Source organism: Oryctolagus cuniculus, chromosome 11, assembly GCF_964237555.1.
Source record: "Oryctolagus cuniculus chromosome 11, mOryCun1.1, whole genome shotgun sequence".
In the NCBI taxonomy this organism is placed as follows: Eukaryota; Metazoa; Chordata; class Mammalia; order Lagomorpha; family Leporidae; genus Oryctolagus; species Oryctolagus cuniculus.
In genome coordinates, this window is record NC_091442.1 from 117,740,096 (window position 1) to 117,762,231 (window position 22,136).

General features: G+C 58.3%; 2 protein-coding genes across 8 annotated transcripts in view; both read left to right on the plus strand.

The window, feature by feature from the left end:
- Nucleotides 1-2,551, plus strand: part of MEI1 (meiotic double-stranded break formation protein 1) — a 75,178-nt gene extending 72,627 nt beyond the window's left edge. For 3 of the 6 annotated variants that reach the window (XM_051834027.2, XM_051834029.2, XM_051834028.2), the window contains 3 exons: nucleotides 634-765; nucleotides 941-1,053; nucleotides 1,761-2,478. In XM_051834027.2, coding sequence (XP_051689987.2) covers nucleotides 634-765; nucleotides 941-1,053; nucleotides 1,761-1,806 — 291 coding nt within the window. In that variant the 3' untranslated portion in view covers nucleotides 1,807-2,478. Of the gene's footprint in view, nucleotides 1-633; nucleotides 766-940; nucleotides 1,054-1,760 lie in introns of all 6 variants that reach the window. The other 3 variants (XM_051834030.2, XM_051834032.2, XM_002721403.5) reach the window with 2 other exon arrangements.
- Nucleotides 2,552-2,616: 65 nt separating this feature from the next.
- CCDC134 (coiled-coil domain containing 134) lies at nucleotides 2,617-21,802 on the plus strand. 2 transcript variants are annotated; one of them, XM_002721385.5, is made up of 7 exons: nucleotides 2,617-2,783; nucleotides 4,204-4,319; nucleotides 5,131-5,252; nucleotides 5,453-5,537; nucleotides 8,601-8,782; nucleotides 9,061-9,132; nucleotides 19,781-21,802. In XM_002721385.5, exons 2-7 carry the CDS (start codon nucleotides 4,220-4,222, stop codon nucleotides 19,904-19,906), a joined length of 687 nt encoding a protein of 228 aa, XP_002721431.1. In that variant the 5' UTR covers nucleotides 2,617-2,783; nucleotides 4,204-4,219; the 3' UTR covers nucleotides 19,907-21,802. The 2 variants fall into 2 exon arrangements, with proteins under 2 accessions (XP_002721431.1, XP_051690002.1); XM_051834042.2 differs by lacking the exon at nucleotides 9,061-9,132 and having other exon boundaries at nucleotides 2,631-2,783.
- The last annotated feature ends 334 nt before the right edge of the window (nucleotides 21,803-22,136 follow it).

Below are 22,136 nucleotides of genomic sequence, written 5' to 3' on the forward strand. Positions count from 1 at the left end.
TTGTTTTTCTCAGGAAAGCTGACCAGGGCCTGCCTGGCACATGCCAAGTCTGCTAGGGACAAGGATGTTTTAGAGCCAAACGCCCTGTGTCGGAAGGCCCCTCAGTCTAGAGAACTAGTTAGACAAGTAGACTAAGGGTTCAAATATGGTTGCGAAGGGGTCCAGTGCCCAGCGCACACACAGTAAGTGCCCATAACTAAATAACAAAGCTGTGAGCCTATGAATGACCACGAAATGGACCAGCGAATAAATCAGTGGCTGGTGTGGGGACACAGACTTCTCAGCAGTGAAGGTGAGGCTTGAAGGATTAATAGGCAGAGAGGAGGAGCAGTGCCCCAGGTAGTGAAGTGACCACGCAGGTGCAGGGGCACACCGGTGTATCAGGGTAGCTGCAGGCAGCTCATTTTGGCTTGGCCGTGAGTGTGCCACACCAGGCTAGAGGAGACGAAGTCAAGGCCGGTGGGGTCAGCGGCGCCAGCTATCTCAGGATCTCATAGGCTGCTGGCCCCATGTTACACCACCCTGCCCACAACTCTGGATCTTCAAAGGCAGGTTCTGTGGGCATCTAAGCATGGCTGGGGTACAGGAAGTGTCTACAAATGAGGGTGCTTGGGGCTCCTCTCTCTGGGCCAGTTTGTGCAGTACCGGAGCAGCAGCGTCCTCTCTCGTGAAGAGGTGGGTCATGTTCTGCAAGGCGCGGCTGTGGCTGACCTGTCTACCTTGTCCAACGCCACACTCCAGGCCCTGCGTGGCTTCTTCCTGCAGGTGGGTGGGAGGACACCAGGTGGTCATTGTGAGGCCAGACCCTCAAGACCATCTTCTTTGTAGAGGGTGGGTGCTCTGACCACAGCGGGCAGGAGTGCAGGGGTGGAGGTGGTCAAGAGGGCCTGCGTGGAGTGGGCACTGAGAGGCCTGTCTCCCCTGCCTCTTCTCCCTCCAGGTCCAGAGCACGGGTCTCCTGACTGACGACAACACAGCCAAGACGCTGCAGGCCTTTTTGGAGGGCCTGTCACCCGGCGCCCCCTCGGCCCAGCTACCCCCGCAGGACATGCTGTATCCTTTCTTACATGTGCGAGCTTGGCCTGGGCAAGGGCACCCAGACCTCGGGAGGCTGTGGCATGTACTTGAGGACAGGTGCACCTTCCGTAGCCCCGCCCCCTAGAGCAAGCCAGATCAGTGAAGATAATCAGCCGTCAGCAAGGACAGGACCTGTGCCGCGAGGAGTGTGTAGGTAGCTGTCACACCTGCCTCCTAGGGTTGGCACAAGGATTTCGTGACTCTGAGCAGTGCCGGGCTCAGTGTGAGGCTTTGTTAGTGTTTGCTGTTACTGTTTGTACTCCCCTTCCTAGACCAGAGGGATTGAATGAGCTGCCCAAGTCACACGGCTGGTGATAGCATCAGACTTCCCTGTCTCCAAAGCCACACCACTGAACTCAGGGAGGGCCGTCCTGGCCCGGGAGCTTTGGAGAGCTGCCCAGTGCTTCCCTCCTCAGCCAACCCTGGGGGTGCCGAGAAAGCCTGGGGCTGGGGTTCTCCCAGGGGTAGGGTGCTCCCCCCAGCTGCCTCCTGGCTCTGCCCCTCCCTCCCGTGACAGTTCCGTGTTGTATCAACCCAGCTGCCCATCCCCCCCTTCCCGGGAGCTCGCCTGTTCCTGTCTGACCGTCATTGCTTTGGGGGCTCTGCAAGCGTGATCCCCACCTCCCCCGGGGGTGGGGTGGGGGTCTCCACTCTGCTGTTTTCCTCTCATCTGCTGCTGCCAGCTGCTTGGGAGGGGTGGCCGTCTCCTTGTCCCACATCAGCGACTGACCTTGGGCAGATGGGCGACACCAGCAGCTGTTCGTCCACTGCCCAAGTGGAATAAAAGTGACCCATCCATAACCGCGTGGACAGACTCCTAAAATCACGGGGCACCTCCTGCAGCCGGCCTGCGCCAGCGGGGCGGGAGACAGCAGGGAACGGGCGGGCCCCAGAGGGGAGAGTGTGCTGTGGTGGCAGCACGGGGGGACCCGAGAACCCTGGTCCCGCCGCCGGGGCTCCGAGTTACCCCGCGGAGGTGCTGGGCTCCGGGCGACTCCCGGCCCACCGGCCTCAGCCCTTCCGCGGTCCGACTGGGCGCCCCTTTCCCCTTCCCGGCCGGACCCGATCCCGCGGGAGCGGTGGGCTCCCGGCCCCGAGCCCGCAGCCGGCCACACCACCCTCGGGTCCTCCCGGCTCCCGCGCCCCGGCCGCGCGCACGCCTCCCCCACGGCATCGGTGGACCCGAGGGGCGAGCCCGGCGGGGCTCTAGTAATTCCTTAAAAAAGGAAAAATTTTTAAAAGTGCCTGTCACGACCCACTCAACTGATCCCGCGGACCGAAATCTCAGAAAACGCGCTCCGGACGTCGGTCTCGGGAGAGCACGTGGAAGGCCGCCCGCCCGGCGGAGGGTCGGGGCCCAGGTTTGCCCACGCGCCCGTCAAGCGAGCGCAGACCCCGCCACCCACTCGGGGCAGCCCCTTCCCCGGGCGTGCGCGCAGAGGGCGCCGCGCGACAGGGTCCAGCGGGACCAGGCGCCGCCGGGCTGCGCTCAGGCCGCGCGCGGAGCTCGCGGGGCGGGGCCGGAAGTGAGGTCGGCGGAGCGCGGCGGTCGCGGCCCGCGCTCATTGGCCGGGGGCGGCGCTCGGCTGTCCCAGGACTGCTCGCCGGCTCCCTGGAGTTTGGTGTCTGCTGTTAGCGTGGGGGACCCTGGAGCCCAGTGCGCGCCGGGGCCCGCCCGCCGGTCCCTTCGCGCACCGCCCGGCCTGGTAGGTGGCGGCGGCAGGCTCCCGTAGAGGGGGGATGCGGGGACCGAGGGCCCTTGGCCTGGCCACAGTGTGTGGGGAGGGGGTTCCGCGGACCTGGACGCCTCTCCCCGCTGTAAAGACGACTCTGGGAGTCCCGAAGGGTGGGGGACAACTGCCCGGGCCTGCCACTACCGCGTCACTTCTCACCTGTGCAGAACAGGCTGAGTCGCGCGCCAAGCAGGGAAAAAAGCTCCGGGGACGCCTCGGGGAGCAGGATTCAGTCCTTCGGGGGGACTTACACAGGAGCAAACCGCCCCCCCCCCCCCACTCTTCGGATTCGGGAGTCCGGAGCGTGATGGTGGAGGGTCAGGGTCTTGGTGAACTTGGACGATTCCTCCGGCCTTCGGTTGTCTCACCTGCACCGGAGTGGGAGGTCCCTGGGTGACCTCTCTCTGCCTGTCACCGAGCAGCCCTCCCTGAGGCAGGCGTTCCTGGTGGGTGGGTGGGCAGCAGTGACCTGAGGTAGCCTGTGCCCATTGAGAAGGAAACAGGAGCCGGAGCACTGGACTTAGAGCCAGACTCCCGGCGTGGTGAGAACAGCTGGGTTCTGTGCCTTGGTTTCCACACTGGTAAAAGTGGGCAGTGAACCGAGGGTGAGGCGTCCCCTGGCCACTTGATCGATGTCACACTGGCTGACTCCCTTCCAGCCTTGTGTGTTTTAAAACGTTACCAGTTGCCTCTTACCCCTGCTGGGAATGAAGTGCCGAGTGTAGGGATTTTTGTCTTGTGTGTTGCTGTGTTCCCGGCTCTGCAGCAGTGCCGGGAAGGTGGTAGGCACTTGGTGCCTATGGAATGGTGTCTGCAAGGGAACAGGTGGTGCACATGGTGGTGCCTGTGTTCCAGAGGGCGAGAGTAGCTCCTCTGACCCTGGGCTGCCCTGCCTCCCTCCTCACCCTTCACCCCTTCTTCCCTCCTAACAGCAAAGATCAGGGAAGCAGAGAAAACCCAGCAGTTTCACATGCCCTCTGACTGCCTGGGCTCCTCCACCCACAGCTTCCTGGGAGAAGGGACTGAAAAGGAGTGCTCTCGGCCAGTCCCGCCTTGTCCAGGCACAGTGTCTCGCCCAGGGCCCCTAGCGCAGGGAGGTGACCTCCTTACCTGTTCTACAGGTGAGGGAACAGAGGCTCAGAGAGGCTGAGCAGCTTGCCCAAGGCCCCACAGCTGAGGCAGGGGCTGGGCTCGCGATGCTGACCCCAACGCTCTGAGTGGCTCCCTCCTACCATCTCACGGATCTTTACCTGGGCCGGGGCCTGGGGCTGCAGGGCTTCCCACGGCTGGGTTCTTGGTGTTTGGAGGCCGGGGCAGTGTCGGCCTGCATCCGCGTTGGATGTGACACTGATCTCCACGTCTCTCTTCCTTTCTTTGGGTTTGCCCCTGCTAGCTCCAGGGGCTTGGCTATGGACCTCCCTCGGTTCCCAGCCTTCCTTCTCCTGCTGCTGTCTGGCATGGGAGCCAGAGACACCCTGAGGGCCTCCGCGGACCCGGGCCTGGAGATCTGTATCCTTTGGGGTTAGGCACTGGGTTACTGAGGTGTCTCTGAGGGGGTGGGGTTTATAAAATGGGATTTATCTACAAGCACAGCCCCTTGGGGACGGCAGCGGTGAGAGGCCCAGTCTGTGGGACAGGAAAGAAAAGGTGAAGACTCGCTGGACCTTGAGCAAGCCAGTGCTCTTCTGAGTGGTGGTTTCCCCACGTGTTAACTTCAGGAGGCAGGGGGCGTATCTCAGAGCCTTAGCAGAGATGAGGCTGGGTATGTGCTCTGCACCTTGTGGGTGAGACCGTGGGCAGGGATTCAGGAATTCCAGCCCGTCCTGACCCTGCTGCACTTGGGCCAGGCTTTGGGAACACAAAGGTGGGTCAGGACCAGCCCCTGGCTTTGAGGCACCCCCAGGCCTGGGGGGAGGCAAAAGTGTTCAGATTACATGATCGTTGCACTGTGATCAGTGCTGTGATGGACACAGGAGGGGTCACAGGGAAACAGAGGTCCTGAAAGAATAGGAAGTCCCCCAGGGAAGGACAGAGGCCTCGTGGGCAGGGGGGTGGAGGTTCTGGAACAGTCCACGGTTGTGTGAGCTGATGGGAAGGCAGCAGCCAGGTCCTGGGTGGTGGGCGTCAGATTTCTGGGGTGCAGTCCTCGGTGGGCCGGGTGAGTGGTGCATTGTGAGGCCCACACTCGGGGGGAGTCCCAGCCGTGGGCCTCCATGGCCCTTGCCGATTCTTGCTGGTCAGGGATGGGTCCTTGGGTCAGGGGCCCTGGATTGTCCAGGCAGGGCCATCAGCGCCAGCCCCTTAACCTAACACTGTCCAGACAAGAAGATGTTGGAGGTGAAGCGGCGGGAGCAGCTATTGGCGCTGAAGAACCTGGCGCAGCTGAACGACGTCCACCAGCAGTACAAAATCCTGGATGTCATGCTCAAGGGGCTCTTTAAGGTGTGCGGGCAGGGGCGGCTCACTGCATGTCCCAGCGCCGGGTAGGCACTGATGAATGAGTAGGCGTTCCCAGGGGACGTTGATCCGAGAGGCAGGTGCTGCCTGCACACAGGGAGTTGGGGGGCTAAGCAGATGAGGCCGGGGTGGTCTGGGAAGGGCCCTGCAAAGTCGCTCAGCCCAGGTGTGGGGGGGTCGCCCAGGTGCTGGAGGACTCGAGGACAGTGCTCGTCGCTGCTGACGTGCTCCCGGATGGACCCTTCCCCCAGGACGAGAAGCTGAAGGATGGTGAGGTCCTCCCAGCCCCTAGCTGCTCCCACCTCCTGTTCCTGTCACTCATTCTCCCCTGGAGGTGCCCTCTCGTACTGTCCAGGAGGCCCCCACAGGCAGCTGTGTGCTGTGATGCTCCAAGCATTTCCTGACCTCAAAGCCAATTTCTGTTCCCTCATGACAGATGCATTCCTGTGCCCCCGCCTGTGTCCACTGCAGGGTCTGGGGCACGGTCAGTTGGTCACCACCCTTAACCCTTTTTTTAGGAGAAGCAAGAGTTATTCCCATTTATTTATTTTTATTTATTTATTTATTTATTTTTTTACAGGCAGAGTGGACAGTGAGAGAGAGAGACAGAGAGAAAGGTCTTCCTTTTGTTGTTGGTTCACCCTCCAATGGCCGCCACAGCTGGCGCGCTGCGGCTGGTGCACCGCGCTGATCTGAAGGCAGGAGCCAGGTGTTTATCCTGGTCTCCCATGGGGTGCAGGGCCCAAGCACTTGGGCCATCCTCCACTGCACTCCCGGGCCACAGCAGAGAGCTGGCCTGGAAGAGGAGCAACCGGGACAGAATCCGGAGCCCCGACCGGGACTAGAACCTGGTGTGCCGGCGCTGCAAGGTGGAGGATTAGCCTATTGAGCCGCGGCGCCAACGCTTATTTTTATTTTTTATTTTTTTAAATTTATTTATTAGAAAGGCAGAGTGATAGGGAGAGTGAGAGAGAAACAGGTCTTTCATGCACTGGTTCACTCCCCAAGTGGCCACAGTGGCCAAGGCTGAGCCTGGGAAAAGCCAGGAGCCCAGAACTCCTTCTGGGTCTCACACGTGGGTGCAGGGGCCCAAGCACTTGGGCCATCTTCTGCTGCTTTCCCAGGCCACAGCAGAGAGCTGGATTGGAAATGGAACTGGGACTTGAGTCTGTGCTCTGATATGGGATGCCAGCATTGCAGGCGGCAGCTTAGCTCACTGTGCCACGATGCAGGCTCCAGTTCTCGTTTAAAGAAAACAAAGACCCTCAAGTGGCTGAGCCTGTGGGCGAGTTACCAGCACTCTTCATGGCTGTTCCAAAAGCCCAGCCAAGGTGGGAAGCAGATGTAAAAAAGACGAAAGAATGTTCTGTGTTCCCCGTCCTCTCGCGGGAGTTTCTCCGCCGGGGATGGTAGCCGTCGGCCCTATTCACTGGTGCTTTCTTCGTTTTCCTGTCTGAGAGGTGTTGGGAGCAGTGTGTATACTGACTGGTGGGCACTTTACACGCACCGTCTCTAATCTGGCCTGTAACCATGAGGAAGCTGCTGTCCCCTCCGTTTTCCAGGTGAAAAAGGACAAGTGATTGGCTACAGCTCTTCCCTCCCAACTAAGTGGGCGCCTGAGTTCTTTGAGGTTCAGGATTATTCTGAATCTTCCCCTCCCCAGGGGAGGGCAGGGTGTCTCAGACCCAACTTGACCTATATTTGGAGTCTGCTTATCTCCGTGGGTGGCCTGGCCAGTGCTGGGGAGGGCTGCCTGGGCCCTTTCTGAAGGGCTGGCCCTGGATTACTCTGCTCATCTGATGTCTGGGGCTGGCCACTGTGATAGACGCACTAACTGAACCCAGTCGACACAGCCCCGAGAAAGGACATAATGGGAAAATTGGTGAGATTCAAAGAAGACCTGTAGATTAGTTGATAATATTGTATTGCTGTTTCCTGGTTTAGGTACTCATACAGCAATTACGTAAGATTGACGATATTAGAGAAAATCGAGTGAAGGAATTCTGTTTTGTTTTATGTAAGTCTAAAGTTATTTCTGGGTCAGCGCTGTGGTGTAGCGGGTTAAGCCACAGCTTGCAGTGCCGCGTCCCATATGGTACTGGTTCGGGTCCTGCTGCTCAATTTCCAATCCAGCTCGCTGCTAGTGTGCCTAGGAAAGTAGCCAAGAATGGCCCAGATCATTGGGCCTCTGCACCCATGTGGGAAACCTGGAAGAAGCCCGGGGCTCCTGGCTTCAGCCTGGTCCAACCCTGGTCGTTGTGGCCATTTGGGTAGTGAATCAGCAGGTGGAAGATATTCTCTCTCTTCTCTCTCTCTCTCTCTCTCTCTCTCTCTCTCTCTGTAACTCCACTTTTCAGATTAGTAAATCTTAAAAAATATTTATTAAAAATAAAAACTTAATAAACATTTAAAATAAGGTAAAATCAGGGCCAATGTTGTAGCACAGTGGGTTAAGCCACTGCCTGTGATGCTGGCATCCCGTATGGGCCCCAGTTCAAGTCCTGGCTGCTCCACCTCAATCCCACTCCCTGATAATGCTGCTGAGAAGGTAGCAGAGGATGGCCCAATTACTTAGACCCCTGCCACCCATGTGGGAGACTGGGGTGGAGTTCCAGGCTACTGACTTTGGTCTGGCCAGTCCCAACCATTGTGGCCATTTGAGGAGCAAACTAGGGGATGAAAGATCTCTTTCCCTATCTCTCCCTCTCTCTCTCTCTCTCTAACTCTGCCTTTCAAATAAATAATTTAAAGGTAAATAAAATGGAGAGAATATTGAACAAAATCAAACAATCCTGACCTGTTGCCTGGGCATTGTAGCAGACCTGGTCCTTTCTAGACGCTGTAGTTAGATTAACACTGGGGCTGGCTGAGGACCTGCACACGGTGGGTGCCTTTGCCGGTAGTCATGCCCAGCAAGACTGCATGGGATTCATCAGCCTCTGGATGCAGTGACACCATCACTCTGGTCCCCACAGCACGGGAGGACCTGTGCTGGTCTGGGAGGACCCTGACAGGTCTGGGTTTGCAGCCCAGGAGACTTCTGTGCCCTGACAGGTCTGGGTTTGCAATCTCATATTCGCCACTCACCAGTTGCTGAGCTTCAGTTTCCAGTCCGTACCCCGGGAACAGCACTTTGCAGAGCTGTTGATGAGAAATCACAAGGCCCCCAACAGGTGCCACGCCTGTGCTCGGCAGCCTGTGGTCTGAGGCCGCTGTTCCCTTCTTGGCGTGGGGGGTCTGGTGGATGCCTCTGTTCTGCCGAGGATGCCAGGGGCCAGCCAGGCAGGCAATAGGAGGGCGTCTGGCCCAGCCACTCACGGAATCCCCTCCCAGCTTTCTCCCACGTGGTGGAGAACACGGCCTTCTTTGGCGATGTGGTTCTGCGCTTCCCGAAGATCGTGCACCACTACTTTGATCACAACTCCAACTGGAACCTGCTCATCCGCTGGGGCATCAGCTTCTGCAACCAGACGGGAGTCTTCGACCAGGGGCCCCACTCACCCATCCTCAGACTGGTAAGCCCCGGGGAGAGAGGTCAGGCAGCCGTCCGCCTGGTGGTGGGCTGGGAGCCTCACCTTCGCCTGTAGCTGGGCCCACATGTCAGTGGTTGGTTGCGTTTCCTGTGATGAGCCTCAGGGCCCTGCTGTCCCGGCCCACACCTATGCACGCAGGGCCTGTGTCCCAGACCAGAGAGGTGGCTGGCTGCGAGCAGGAGGCCAAGGGCAGAGAGGGGGTTGCTGGCTGCAAGCAGGAGGCCAAGGGCAGAGGGTGACGAGCTTTCCTTCATCCGCAGATGGCCCAGGAGCTGGGGATCAGCGAGAAAGACTCCGACTTCCAGAACCCATTTAAAATAGACCACCCCGAGGTGAGCTGTAGGGCTTGTGGCTATGGCTGTATCTACTTTGCCTCCACTGGGCCACGGGGGGCCAGAACCTGCAGGGGTTGGTGTCCAGGGTAAAACATGAGATGAGAACTTTGGCCTTGGAGCCAGAAACAGACCCTTGTTCACTGGAGCCCTTGAGCAAGTCACCCTTGGCCTTGGGCTCCCTGTCCATTTCTACTGCGAAGACCCCAGCTGTAGGGGGCAGTCGTGAGGCTGTGATTACCCCCATCCTGGTGCACAGTGAACACCCCAGTGGTCACCCCAGGTGAACTTCAAGGCAGCCGGGGGAGGTCAGACCACGCCCTCTGCCGCCCTGGAGCCTCCGAGCACCCACCTGGGCTTCTCCCCCTGCGCCTGCACACACTCCTAGGGGCTGGAGGCTGCGGGTGGGGACGTGTGCCGTGGAGGGAGGAAAGGACCAGAAGCGGCAGGGCCAGGAAGGAAGGGCTGTGTTTGTGGCTGGAGGACTGGACTACCCCCGAGATTGACTCCTGAGGTTGGAAGGGTTGTTGGCCCTGAGGGTCCAGGGTTTCACCCTGCTGCCAGGCCAGATGGCGAGCCTCTACTGTTGTGTGGACACTGGAGGCTTCAGTCTTGATTACATGACTATTGGCCTGCTTACGTCGGCGCCCCTCATCCCCAGGTCCCACGTGGGTCCTGTGCCTGCTGTGGGTTTGCATCACAGCCAAGGACCACAAGAGTTTGCAGGACACTGTCTCCCACAGCAATCCACGCCGCTCCCTATGCTATTCAGGCTGATTAGTCTGACCATAGTGGGTAGGACCGGATCCATTCAGCTGGTCTCATTTAATTGAAGCTGCTTCCGACCGTGCCATAAACAGCAGGATGAGGGGACCTGCAATAGAAACCTCAACTGTGTCCTCCAAAGTCCCAGCCTCAACTTGCCATGAGTGAATCCCAGGGGCATCAGTAGACAATCAGGATATGGCCAGAGACCAGTCTGTTGTTATCCATTACTGCTCTCCCAAGAGAGCTTAGATTGACCTGCTCATCTCTGATGTCATTGCTATTTATTCCATGGGGCAGTAGAGGGCCCACAGTAGCCTTCATCCCCCACTCAGGACACGTTTCGGGGCCATTCTTTCGCATGTGTTACACTTGGTTTTGGTCACCAGTACATTGTTTGAGCCCCGAGGGCAGTGTCCTCTGAGTTTCAGCCTCAGTTGCCCTATGTGGTGTGACCCATGGCTGCTCGGGCATCGGGTCAAGAATTTGTAACAGCGGATGGGAGTGAGGGGTCCTGGCCTTGTGTCTGCACAGGGTCAGTGTCAGAGTGTGAGAAGATAACCTTTGATGGTGTCAGACGCGGCAGAACAGTTCAGTACTTACTGTGTCCGTGTGAGTTTCCCCTCCACGTGAGTGGGATTGACACTCCCGACGGCTGCCCCTGGGCTCTGGCAGACCCCAGGATGGTTCTGCCACGTGCTGGTGCCAGGTCGAAGGGACAAGGAGAACATCCATGGCTCCCTGCCCTTGCTGGGATCTAAGGCCTTCTCTGCCCGTGTTGGGATCACTGCTACAGAATCTGCCCATCCTGTACCCGTCAGCTCACTTTTTCTCCATCGTCTCCCACTCTCACCTAGACCTGTTCAGAAGGCTCTAACGTGAGTAGGACACGGGATTCAGCGAGCAGCACATTCGGCTAAGGGGCCATAATCCTGCTGCCCTCGGGCCGCACCATTTCAACCAGAGACCGAGACAGGCCAGCCAGAACTAGAGTCCTCCGCTCTGTGGCAGCCTGTGGCGGTGGCTGAGTGGCCGTGTCCTAGCACAGTGGTGCACGTGCGTGGCAGTGGCAGTGATCCGGACGGTGTAGCTTGAGTAGCAGTGTGCTTTGGGCCCATTTTATCAGAGAATAGGCCTGTTGTAGGCGTCTAGAGAAAAGATCTCGCTGTCTAGTATGGAACCACAGTGTTTCCACAGTCTGGCCCCAGGGAGGGGTGGGAGTCTTTGACCTTCCAGTCCAGTGGCAGGCGCGGTGGTGGGTGTCGCTCCCCGTCTTCGTGGAGGAACGACACAGGACCCTGCGCTGTTCTTTCGTCTGCTCGGCCCTCCCCGGGTTTGCTGCTGGTTCTTCCCGGGTTGGCTACCGACCCTTCCACCTCCATGGAAGGGCGGTTCCCCCTGCCACATTCCCCACTTCTGCGGGGGAGCAGCACACTGCTGGCCGGCTCTCTCGGGGGCTGCACAGGTGTTCCTTCAGATAGATGTTCCTCTTAGATGTTCCTGGTGCATGCCGTCTCTCTCCTCCTTTATAGTCCTCCTCCGCCAATCCTAACTCGGCTGCCCACATGCCGAGTACGCTGCCCTCCTCCAATCAGGAGCAGGATCAGCTCCTGGAGGTCATCACTCAAGTTGGCAAGAGGCAGCTGCGTAGAAGCTGTTTCCTCCTCTCCCAGCGCCATATTGTGGGAGAGCAGATGCATAGAATAAGTCTTAATTCCAGTAACTTAGTCTAGTCCGGGTTGCTCCCCACAGTGGGGATGCCCGGGTTGGTAGGAGCATCACTGGGGGCGAGTGGTGCAGTTAGTCTTGCAGTGCTGTCCCTGGGGCAGAGGGTTGCCGCCGCCCAGACACCTGTGCGGGGTTCCCTGAGCCACTCCCAGGTTTAATGATTTGCTGGGAAGACTCAAAACCTCAGCATGTAGCTGGGGCTGTGGCTTACAAAGCCCCATCTGGAAGGGGGAAGGCATCTGGGCCAAAGTCAAGGGAAACCGAGCAGAAGCTTCTGGAAGTCCTCTCCCAGTGAGTCACGCAGGATGTAGTCAACTTCCCAGCAACAGGCTGGGACAACGTGTGAAATGTGTTGCCAGGAAAGTGCATTAGAGATCCAGTACCCACATTTTTACTGGGAAGTGGTCATGTGGGCAACCTTTGCATAATAACAGGTACCAAAATCCTGAGCTCCCAGGGAAAGTAGGTATTCAGCATAAGCCATATTGTTGGCACAAGCAATCCAGGCTTATCAGTGGGAAACCTCCTAAAATACAAGTTCTCAGACGCCAGCCAAGAAGCAGCCTTGGACGCAGGCCTTTCCAAGGAGAGCGGTTGGACCTTCAGCATTAGCTCTGCTCTTTTTTTTTTTTTTTTTTTTAATGATTTATTTATTTATTTGGAAGACAGAGTTACAGAGAGGGAGGGAGGGAGAGAGAGAGAGAGAGAGAGAGGTCTTCCATTCACTGGTTCACTCCCCAAATGGCTGCAACAGCCATAGCTGCCGTGATCTGAAGCCAGGAGCCAGGAACTTCTTCCAGGTCTCCCACACGGGTGCAGGGGCCCAAGGACTTGGGCCATCTTCTACTGCTTTCCCAGGCCATAGCAGAGGGCTGGATTGGAAGTGGAGCAGTTGGGACTTGAACTGGTGCCCATGTGGGATGGTGACACTGTGCCAGTCCCTGCTCCCTTCTGATCCATCTCCCTGCTAATGTGCCTGGGAAAGCAGCAGAGGATGACCCAAGTACCTGTGCCCCTGTACCCTTGTGGGACACTTGGAAGAAGCTCCCAGCTCCTAGCTTTGGTCCTGCCCAACCCTAACTGTTGCAGCCATTTGGGGAGTGAACCAATGGATGGAAGGCCCCCCTCTCTCTCTCTCTCCCTCCCCCCCTCCCCCCACCCTGTATTTATCCCTTTCAAATAATTAAAAAAAGAAGAAAGTTTTATTTATTTTAAAGGCAGAGGGAAAGAGAAAAGAGACAAGATCTTCCATCTGCTGATTTACTCCCCAGATGGCCATCACGGCCAGGGCTGGGCCAGGCTGAAGCCAGGATCCAGATACTCCAACCCAGTCTCCCACATGGGTAGCAATGACCCAATTACTTGGGCTACCTTCTGCTGCCTTCCCAGACACATTAACAGGAAGCTGGATCAGAAGTGGAATAGCCAGGACTTGAACTGGCATTCTGATATGGGGTGCCAATATCATTAATAGGTGGCTTAATCCACTATACCACAATACCAGCTGCACTGTTAGTTTTTAACCTAGCTGTAGGGCAGGGATAGGGAATGTACAGCCTATTGGCCATATAAGGTGCGTGAAGTCGTTTGATCTTGCCCTGCAGAGGAACTACAGATAAAGCTATAGCAGGCTGATTTCTAAGTTGATAATTTTGTATAGCCCACGAGTGGTGTTATAAATATCCAACCACTGGGGTGGTTGCAACGTCTTTATACAAAATCAGGATGACGCATTACCCCAAGGTTACTTACTGCAGTCATAACCCTGACAAATGGCCCGGGTCAGGAGAATCCAAGGCCTTCTTCTTGCTGTACCCAGCAAGGACACGCAGGCACACTCAAGGCCACAGCGGTTTGCCTTTCCCAGCAAGGGGGCACCCAGGGGTGCTGCACTACTGCGATGCTGGCTCTTCCCACCACACTGGTCATGGGCGCGCCCCTCACACAGGAGAGAGAGCAGGAGTGGCAGCCAGGGAGAAGGTGCCAGGGTGAATGCAGACCAGCTTCATCCACAGTGTGCTCCGCCTGGCTCAGCCCAGCAGCAGCCTGGTTCCCTAAGTCCCGGCGGCTGAGGACAGGCCCGGGATTTTACTCCCCCCCTTTTTTTTTTTCAAAGACTTATTTATTTGGAAGAGTTACAGAGAGAAAGAGAGGTCTTCCATCCACTGGTTCATCCCCCAGGCTGGCCCTGGTCCTCCTCAGAGGCTCACAGTCCAGCCCCGCCCCGGATGATTTCTGTACCAAGGTCTGAGAGCGTGGGACCCCTGACAAGGGCCTGACCCCGCCTCGGGTGAGGCCAAGTGCTGAGCCCGCCTCAGGTGAGGCTGAGTGGCCAAGTGCTGACCCCGCCTTGGGTGAGGCTGAGGGCTGACCCCACCTCAGGTGAGGCTGAGTGCTGACCCCACCTCATGTGAGGCTGAGTGGCCGAGTGCTGAGCCCACCTCAGGTGAGGCTGAGTGGCTGAGTGCTGACCCCGCCTCGGGTGAGGCCGAGTGCTGACCCCACCTCAGGTGAGGCCGAGTGGCCGAGTGCTGACCCCGCCTCAGGTGAGGCCGAGTGCTGAGCCCGCCTCAGGTGAGGCCGAGTGGCCGAGTGCTGAGCCCGCCTCGGGTGAGGCCGAGTGGCCGAGTGCTGAGCCCGCCTCGGGTGAGGCCGAGTGCTGAGCCCGCCTCGGGTGAGGCCGAGTGGCCGAGTGCTGAGCCCGCCTCGGGTGAGGCCGAGTGGCCGAGTGCTGAGCCCGCCTCAGGTGAGGCTGAGTGGCCGAGTTGTGGCGATAGGAGGACCTACCTTGGGGCAGGGCTTGTGCAGAAGCTCAGATGCTTGTTGGTTCATTCAGCATTAGTGAGCATTGAATCCCGTCTGCTGGGGCAGCAGACTAGCCTTAACTACAGGGAGTAGCCTTCTCTCTGGGGGAGACAGATGGTCAGTAAAAAATGCATAGTGTTGTAGGTGGTGACAGGAGAAAAGGCAGGGGGGAGTGGCTAAGGAGAGCTGCGTGTGAGGTCGGGATAGTCTTACCGAAAAGACCTGGAGAGGGAATTTGCTTTGATCTGAGAGAAGAACGTTCCAGACTGAACATGAGTAAGTGCAAAGGGGCTGAGTCAGAGGGAATCTGGGCAGAGGGGCATATGTGAGCAGTTGAGGCACCTGATACCCTCAGGGTTTGGGGTTTTTAAAAAAGATTTATTTACTTATTTGAAAGGCAGAGTTACAAAGAGACAGAGGCAGAGAGAGAGTGTGTCCATCTGCTGGTTCACTCCTCAAATGGCGAAACAGTCAGAGCTGGGCCAATCCGAAGCCAGGAGCCAGGAGCATCTTCCCGGTGTCCCACGTGGGTGCAGGGGCCCAAGCTATCTTCCACTGCTTTCCCAGGCGCATCTTCAGGGAGCTGGGTGGGAAGTGGAGCAGCTGGGACTCAAACTGGCACCCCTGTGGGTGCTGGCACTGCAGGCGACAGCTTTACCTGCTACGACACAGCGCCGGCCCCACCCTCAGGGTTCTTCACAGGGGCTTTGGCATTTACCCTGACAGCCAGGGAGGCCAGAGTGATGAGCACTGGCGTGCTGCTTTAGAGGGACCCCTCACTGCTCTGTAGACAGCCTGGGCTGGAAGCAGGGACACAGGTGGGGCTACAGCGCTTAGCCCTTTAGAGGGTGAACCTGGCTTGACCCAGGCTGGCGACAGTGAAGGCGGCGAGAATAGGGACAGAGATGCCGGGCCAATAGGATCTGCTGAGGAAGCAGGTGTGTAGGACGGAGCTTAGGGATGAGTGGGAGGCTGCTGGGCTGAGGTCCGGAAGCCTAGGGCTGCTGTTTTCTCAGGTGGCTGAGAGGCAGTGGAGGGCTGGTTTCTGTACCCTGTGGGCATCGAAAGGCAGCTGGGTGTGTGAGGTGAAGGGAACCGGAGCCCCAGATGTGGGCGTCCGAGGACTGGGCCTGGGCCTGGGCCGCAGGGAGAGGCTGTGGATGAGGAACTAGCTCAGAACCCCCAGAAGGAGCGGTTGGCCCGACAGTGGCAGATAGGAGAGAGTGCTTCCTGGAGGCTGTGAGTGAGTGAGACAGACAGACGCAGATGCCTCACGGACACCACCAGGTGGTCAGAGGAGACAGGATCGCCTGCTGGAGTTAGCCACGGCGGGGTGGTCTTGAGAGGATGAAGATTGGATTTCAGAGACCGAGTGTAGATTCGGAGAGTGTTGCTCAACGGTTTTGATTTTATTCCCATGGGAGCTGGCTACACACACACACACACACACACACACACACACACACACGTGAGGGTTTTTTTTTTTTTTTTTTTTTTTTTGACAGGCAGAGTGGACAGTGAAAGAGAGAGAAAGGTCTTCCTTTTCCGTTGGTTCACCCCTGCAGTGGCCGCTGCGCACCACACTGATCCGAAGCCAGGAGCCCGGTGCTTCTCCTGGTCTCCCACATGGGGTGCAGGGCCCAAGGACTTGGACCATCCTCCACTGCAGTCCCGGGCCACAGCAGAGAGCTGGACAGGAAGAGGAGCAACTGGGACAGAACCCGGGGTGCCAGCGCCGCAGGCGGATGATCAGCCTAGTGAGCCATGGCGCCCGCCAAGGCAGTGGTTTTAATGGCAGAGGACCCCGGCTCTGGTCTGAGACAGGGCAGTGAGGATGGGAATGGGCCAAGGGATGGTGACAAGGTGGTCAGAACAGGGCTGTGAGGCCGGCGCCGTGGCTCACTAGGCTAATCCTCCGCCTTGCGGTGCCGGCACACCGGGTTCTAGTCCCGGTCGGGATGCCAGATTCTGTCCCGGTTGCCACTCTTCCAGGCCAGCTCTCTGCTGTGGCCAGGGAGTGCAGTGGAGGATGGCCCAAGTCCTTGGGCCCTGCACCCCATGGGAGACCAGGATAAGTACCTGGCTCCTGCCATGGGATCAGCGCGGTGCGCCGGCTGCAGCACGCTGGCCGCAGCGGCCATTGGAGGGTGAACCAATGGCAAAGGAAGACCTTTCTCTCTGTCTCTCTCTCTCACTGTCCACTCTGCCTGTCAAAAAAATAAAATTAAAAAAAATTAAAATAAAAATAAAATAAAAGAACAGGGCTGTGGGTTCTGGTGGGATCAAAGGAGCGAAAGGTTGAGGTGTTAGGGAAGATCCGAGGCAGTGGCCAGAGTGGGCCGCTCGAGGTCCACCTGTAGCACCGGCGTTAGCAGGATAAGGGCTGGAGCGGCCGGATGGGGTGGGCCTGGCAGGTCCGCTTAAGAGTGTGGTGTGCGTGGCTCCATCGCAGAACCAGATGTACTTTCTTTTATTTTTTTTTCAAAGATTTATTTACTTATTTGAAAGGCAGTTACAGAGAGGCACAGGCAGAGAGAGGGAGAGAGGTCTTCCATCTGTGGTTCACTCTCCATATGGCCACAACGGCCAGGCTGGGCTGATCCAAAGCCAGGAGCCAGGAGCTTCTTCTGGGTCTCTGTCACGGTGCAGGTGCCCAAGCACTTGGACCATCTTCTACTGCTTTCCCAGGCCACAGCAGAGAGCTGGATGAGAAGTGGAGCAGCCAGGACTCAGACCAGTGCCCACATGGGATGCTGGTGCTGCAGGCTGTGGCTTTACCCGCTACGCCACAGTACTGGCCCCACAACCAGATGCACTTTCACAGAGCAAGCCATGAAGAGTGAGCTTGGAGCAGAGGGGCAGTAAATTGACAACTGGCACAGCAGCTGAGGCCCAGAGAAGTGGAGTAATGGGCATTAGGTCTCAGCCAGGGAGCAGCAGAGCCAGGATCCCAGCACAGGCCGTCTGCCTCCCTGCAGGAGACAGCTGAGCTGGCCTTGAAGGCTGCACAGGCGTTGCTTGCTTAGGCAGGGAAGGGAGGAGGAGAGGGTGGGCAGGTTTCTGTTCTGACCCAGCTGGGGCTGGAGGGGCCGGGACTCTGGACCCAGAGTCAGAGTAAGGGGCCCTGTGGCCTGAGGGCTCTCCCAGATCCCCTTGTCGAGCAGATAAGGATGAGCTCTTGGGGACAGGGGCAGAGTGTTGTGGGGGCCGCTCTGGGCAGTGAGGTGGGAGGTCACGGGGGTTAGTCCTTGCTGTGCCTTCCACTTGCTGTGTGACTTGAGCACTGCACTTGCCCTCTCTGGGCTTCACCTCTGGGATTTCCCACCTTCCCCAGGAGTGGCTGACTCGCTCTATCCCGATGGACAGATCATTCCACAAGGTGGAGCTCTTACTTTGGTTTTAATGTCTTCATTGATCAAACATTTATCAAATTTTCCCTAAGAACAAATAAAAGGGGTGTACTTTGTAACACAGCTGCCTGAGTTTTGGGTACTATTGCATTTCATATTCTGGCATGGCTCATTCATTTGTTTAAAAAAAAAAAACAAACAGCCATTGAGTGTTATTGAGAAGTTCATGGCACAGGGGTGAGCAGTACCGGACATCTTTCTCCTCTCTTCTTAGGGGGCAGCAGGCAGGAAGGGGTTAACCCAGGGGAGAGGTGCTGAGAAGGAATCTGCATGAAGTCAAAGGGAGCAGGAGTCCCGCAGGTCCTGAGGGCCCTGGCAACTGAGCTGAAACTAACGGGGCCTGAAAAGAACACTGTGGGTGAGGCACAACAGGTGCCAAGAGGGAGGGCACAGGGACTCCAAGAACCCCTCCGGAAGGCAGGACTATGGGGTGGGCAGGAGGGCTTGCAGGTGCACCCTGTGGGAGGATGGCCAGACCCAAGTGCCATGAGGAGAGTGACCGGAGAGGGGTCCTTGGGAGCTCCGAGTCACCTGGGAGAGGTGGGGTGGTGACCATCAGAGGCAGTAGAAATGGAGAGAAGGGAGACTGACGGGCAGGGGTAGACGTTTAGCCTAGCGGTTAAGTTGCCTGTGCCTCGGTTCGAGTCTTGGCTGCAGCTCCTGATTCCAGCTTCCTGCCAACAGACCGCTAAGGCAGTGGTGATAGCTCCAGTAACAGTCCCTGCCACCCGCGTGGGAGACCCCAGTGGTGCTCCTTGGCCCTGGCTTAGTCCCAGCCACCCCAGCAGTTTCAGGCATTTGGGGAATGATTTAGTGGATGGGGGCTCCCTGTGTCTGTTGATCTCTCTTTGTCTCTCTGCCTCTCAAACAAATCATTTTTAAATTTTTTTTTTTTTTTTGACAGGCAGAGTTTGAGAGTTATAGACAGTGAGAGAGAGACAGAGAGAAAGGTCTTCCTTCTGTTGGTTCACTCCCCTAATGGCCGCCACGGCTGGCGCTGCACCGATCCGAAGCCAGGAGCTGGGTGCTTCCTCCCGGTCTCCCACGCGGTGCAGGGCCCAAGCAATTGGGCCATCCTCCACTGCCCTCCCGGGCCACAGCAGAGAGCTGGACTGGAAGAAGAGCAACCAGGACTAGTACCCGGTGCCCCAACCAGGACTAGAACCGGGGGTGCCAGCGCCGCAGGTGGAGGATTAGCCAAGTGAGCCACGGAGCTGGCCTCAAACAAATCATTTTAAAAAATGAGACAAGTCTTGGACTCAGTGTGGAAGAGGGTGGTGGGGTGGAGGGGGCCTTCGTTTCCGCCCTGCTCCCCTGGACCGGAGTGTGAAGCACCACTGTTCATCAGGACTTTGGGGAGACGGAGCGATGCCAAGTGGAGGGTGTATCTGGGACAGCCTCGTGGAGGTGTCCGGGAGGCGTTTAGTTGTGGCATGCAGGCCTCGGGGGGTAACCTTGCCACAGAGGCGAACAGATACTGTGGGTGGGGTGAGCCACTCTGGAGAGCACGGAGGGAAAAGAGCTCCAGGGTTGTAGCTGGAGATGCCCGGGCAGGAGTCCTTGGCCTTTGGCCCGCCCCGGCTTGGCCCATGTTCCCATCTCTTCCTCCACCGCCTGATCGGGGTCTGTGCTTTGATTCTCCGCCCGCGTACACTCTTGGCCTGGCGGCTGCAGCTTGTCCACAACAGTGGTCCACTGGATCTGGGCCTGTGACTGCCGCTCGGCCCTGCCCCCCGAGGAGGCTGCGTGTGGTGTTTTAGATGCTCCACACAGGGAGGTTCACACCCCTCTGCAGCCCCTTGAGCCATCTCCATGTCTGGGCTCCCAAGGGCAGGGCCTGGGTCCGGGCCACCTTTCTGCCCCACAGCTGGCCAGCAGCCTAGCCCAGGGCAGAGTCGTTGCTGCCAACAGGCTAATCAGAGGCTCTGCTCTCCCCTCAGTTCCTTCCCAGCACCGACCCCTTCCAGAAGGCCCTTCGAGAAGAAGAGAAACGCCGGAAGAAGGAGGAGAAGCGGAAGGAGATTCGAAAAGGCCCAAGGATCTCGCGATCTCAGTCTGAGTTGTAGCCCTGAGGCAGCTCGGGGTGGGAGGCGTGGGAGGCAGCCAGCTGCGTGGCCGTGGCCTGGCAGCATCGACCTGCTGTGGGCGCCGGTCCCTTCTGGGTGGGGAAGCCGCGCTTGCTCGGCCCCTCAGTGCTGAGCGCGAGCCTTGCTGAAGCTGCGCTTCGTGGACTGGATTTCCTCCTCGGGGCCTCCCTGGCGGGGGCACTAGGGCTCTCCGAGGACACCCTGGGGAGAGTCCTGCAGCAGGCAGGAGAGGCGGCTGGCCATTGTGGGAAGCAGCAGAGCCAGGTCTCCAAGCCACAGGTGAAGGTGCTGCGTCTGCTGCCAGCCCCCGGTCACCCAGCGTCAGCACCAGTCCCCGCCCCTCTGCAGACCCAATAAAAGCCCCCAAACCTTTCAACCAACCGAGGCTGGTGAGGGGGCTCTGAGGGGACCAGGGGTCCTCAGGGATGCTGAGACAGCTTGGATGATGGCCCTGCCTCGCCAGAAACCCCAGGCCTTAGCAGGGCTTGGCCTAGGCCGCCTGTTCCATCCTTAGCATAGTCCCTGATGAAGGATCAGGGCTGGGAGGGGCTCCTGGCTCCTGGGGGTGGGTGTAGCCCGCGAAGGCCTTGGGGACAGTTATTGGCGCCTGGTGCAGGGGAGTCAGCTTGTCCTCTGGCTGCACTGGAAGACCCTGGACCTGTAGGTGGGAGCTGCCCTGAGCTGGACTAGCGCCCACCTCAGACCTGCAGCGCAGGTCAGGGAAGCAGCAGGAGTCAGGCCCTGAGTGTGCAGCCTGGTACTCAGGCAGCTGCCATTCAGTCCTGCCCCGCCCAAGCAGAGAGGGTGAGGCTTCCCTGGGAATTCTGGGTCTGCCCCTTTGACCTTACCAGGTCAGGGTCTGCCTCTTAAAGGGACAGAGCACATGAGCGTCCCCAGATGTGTCCTGGCCTCCCACCGACTCATGGGAGACCTGGGTCTTAGCCCATCAGACTTGCTGGCTGACCTGATGCACCCCTTCCTTCACTGTGTGTGCTTTCACTAGCAAAGTGAATTTGATGATGTCAGAATCCCCAGCCTAGCCCTAACCTACTCTGAGGCTGACCTTGCTTCTCTTCGCACAGCAGAGGGAAGGGAGGCCTCATGAAAGGGCTGGAACATCCTGCACCCCATCAGTCACTCAGGAAAAAATAAGGGGACAGGAAGCAGCTGGAAGAGAGCGGGGGCAGGGACCGGGGCGGAGGGGGTGGAGAAGTTTTCCCATCAAAACTTCCCACCAGCCACTTGGGGCAGGGGAGGCAGGTCCATCCCCAGCTCTGTCCTTCCAAGCTGGGCGACCCTAGCCACATTTCTGTGAGGGTTACATGAGATGGTGGACATGAGTTTGTGACCCAGAGGGCTGGCCCTGGAAAAGGGATCAGACCTACTGTCAGCTGCTGGACCTGTCCTGGTGCTAGCAGGTGAGCCGGGGGCCCAGCAGGTGCAGGCTCTTCCTCCCCATCATGTGTCGTGAGTGGCTGTGGCTGCTGACTGTAGGGAGTGCATAGCCTTGCCCTCAACTGGAGGGAGAGCTTTCTAAGAGCCAGGCCTGCTTGGCGGTAGACTGGCTTTCTTGGGTAGGGAAGGAGGTTAAAGGATGGCCCAGGACCGTGCAGAGGTGGTTCCAGCTTGGGCTGGAGGCCCCACTGAGTGACTTCTAGGGACTCTCATCAGCAGGATTTCTATAGTGAAGCAGAGCTGGGGAACCGCCCACCAGGGAGGAACTAGCCTGGCGCTCTCCGGGTGCTGCTGTCATCAGAACCCGCCTCGCTCAGACGCGAGCCCCACCTCCGAATGCCGGGTGGTGGGAAGGCTAGCAGCCTGTGCAAAAGGTCCTTGGAGCCAGCAGGCTTCTGGAATAAAGTGGCTTCTCAGTGACTGGTGCCTCCCGGTTCTTTGTCCGTCCCATAGACTTGCCGAGCCCGGGCGAGGGGCCCCACTTGGGCTCTTCCCTCTGCACCTTCAACCTCTTCTCCTGGTCGATCCCATCTGCTGCACGCTGGAATGGGTACAGGACTTCCTGTCTGACACCTGCAGAGAGGCAGAGCGGCTCACCCCACCTTCCCTTTGCAGCCACCGCTGATGGCTGTGGTCACTGCTCTGGGGACGACTCCTGAGGAGTCCAGTGCAGGATGAGCTCCCCACCCCCACCCAGCTGTAAAGGTGAGGGCACCGGTGTGTCCACCCTCCCCTGCAGCGGGGTTCAGTCCCA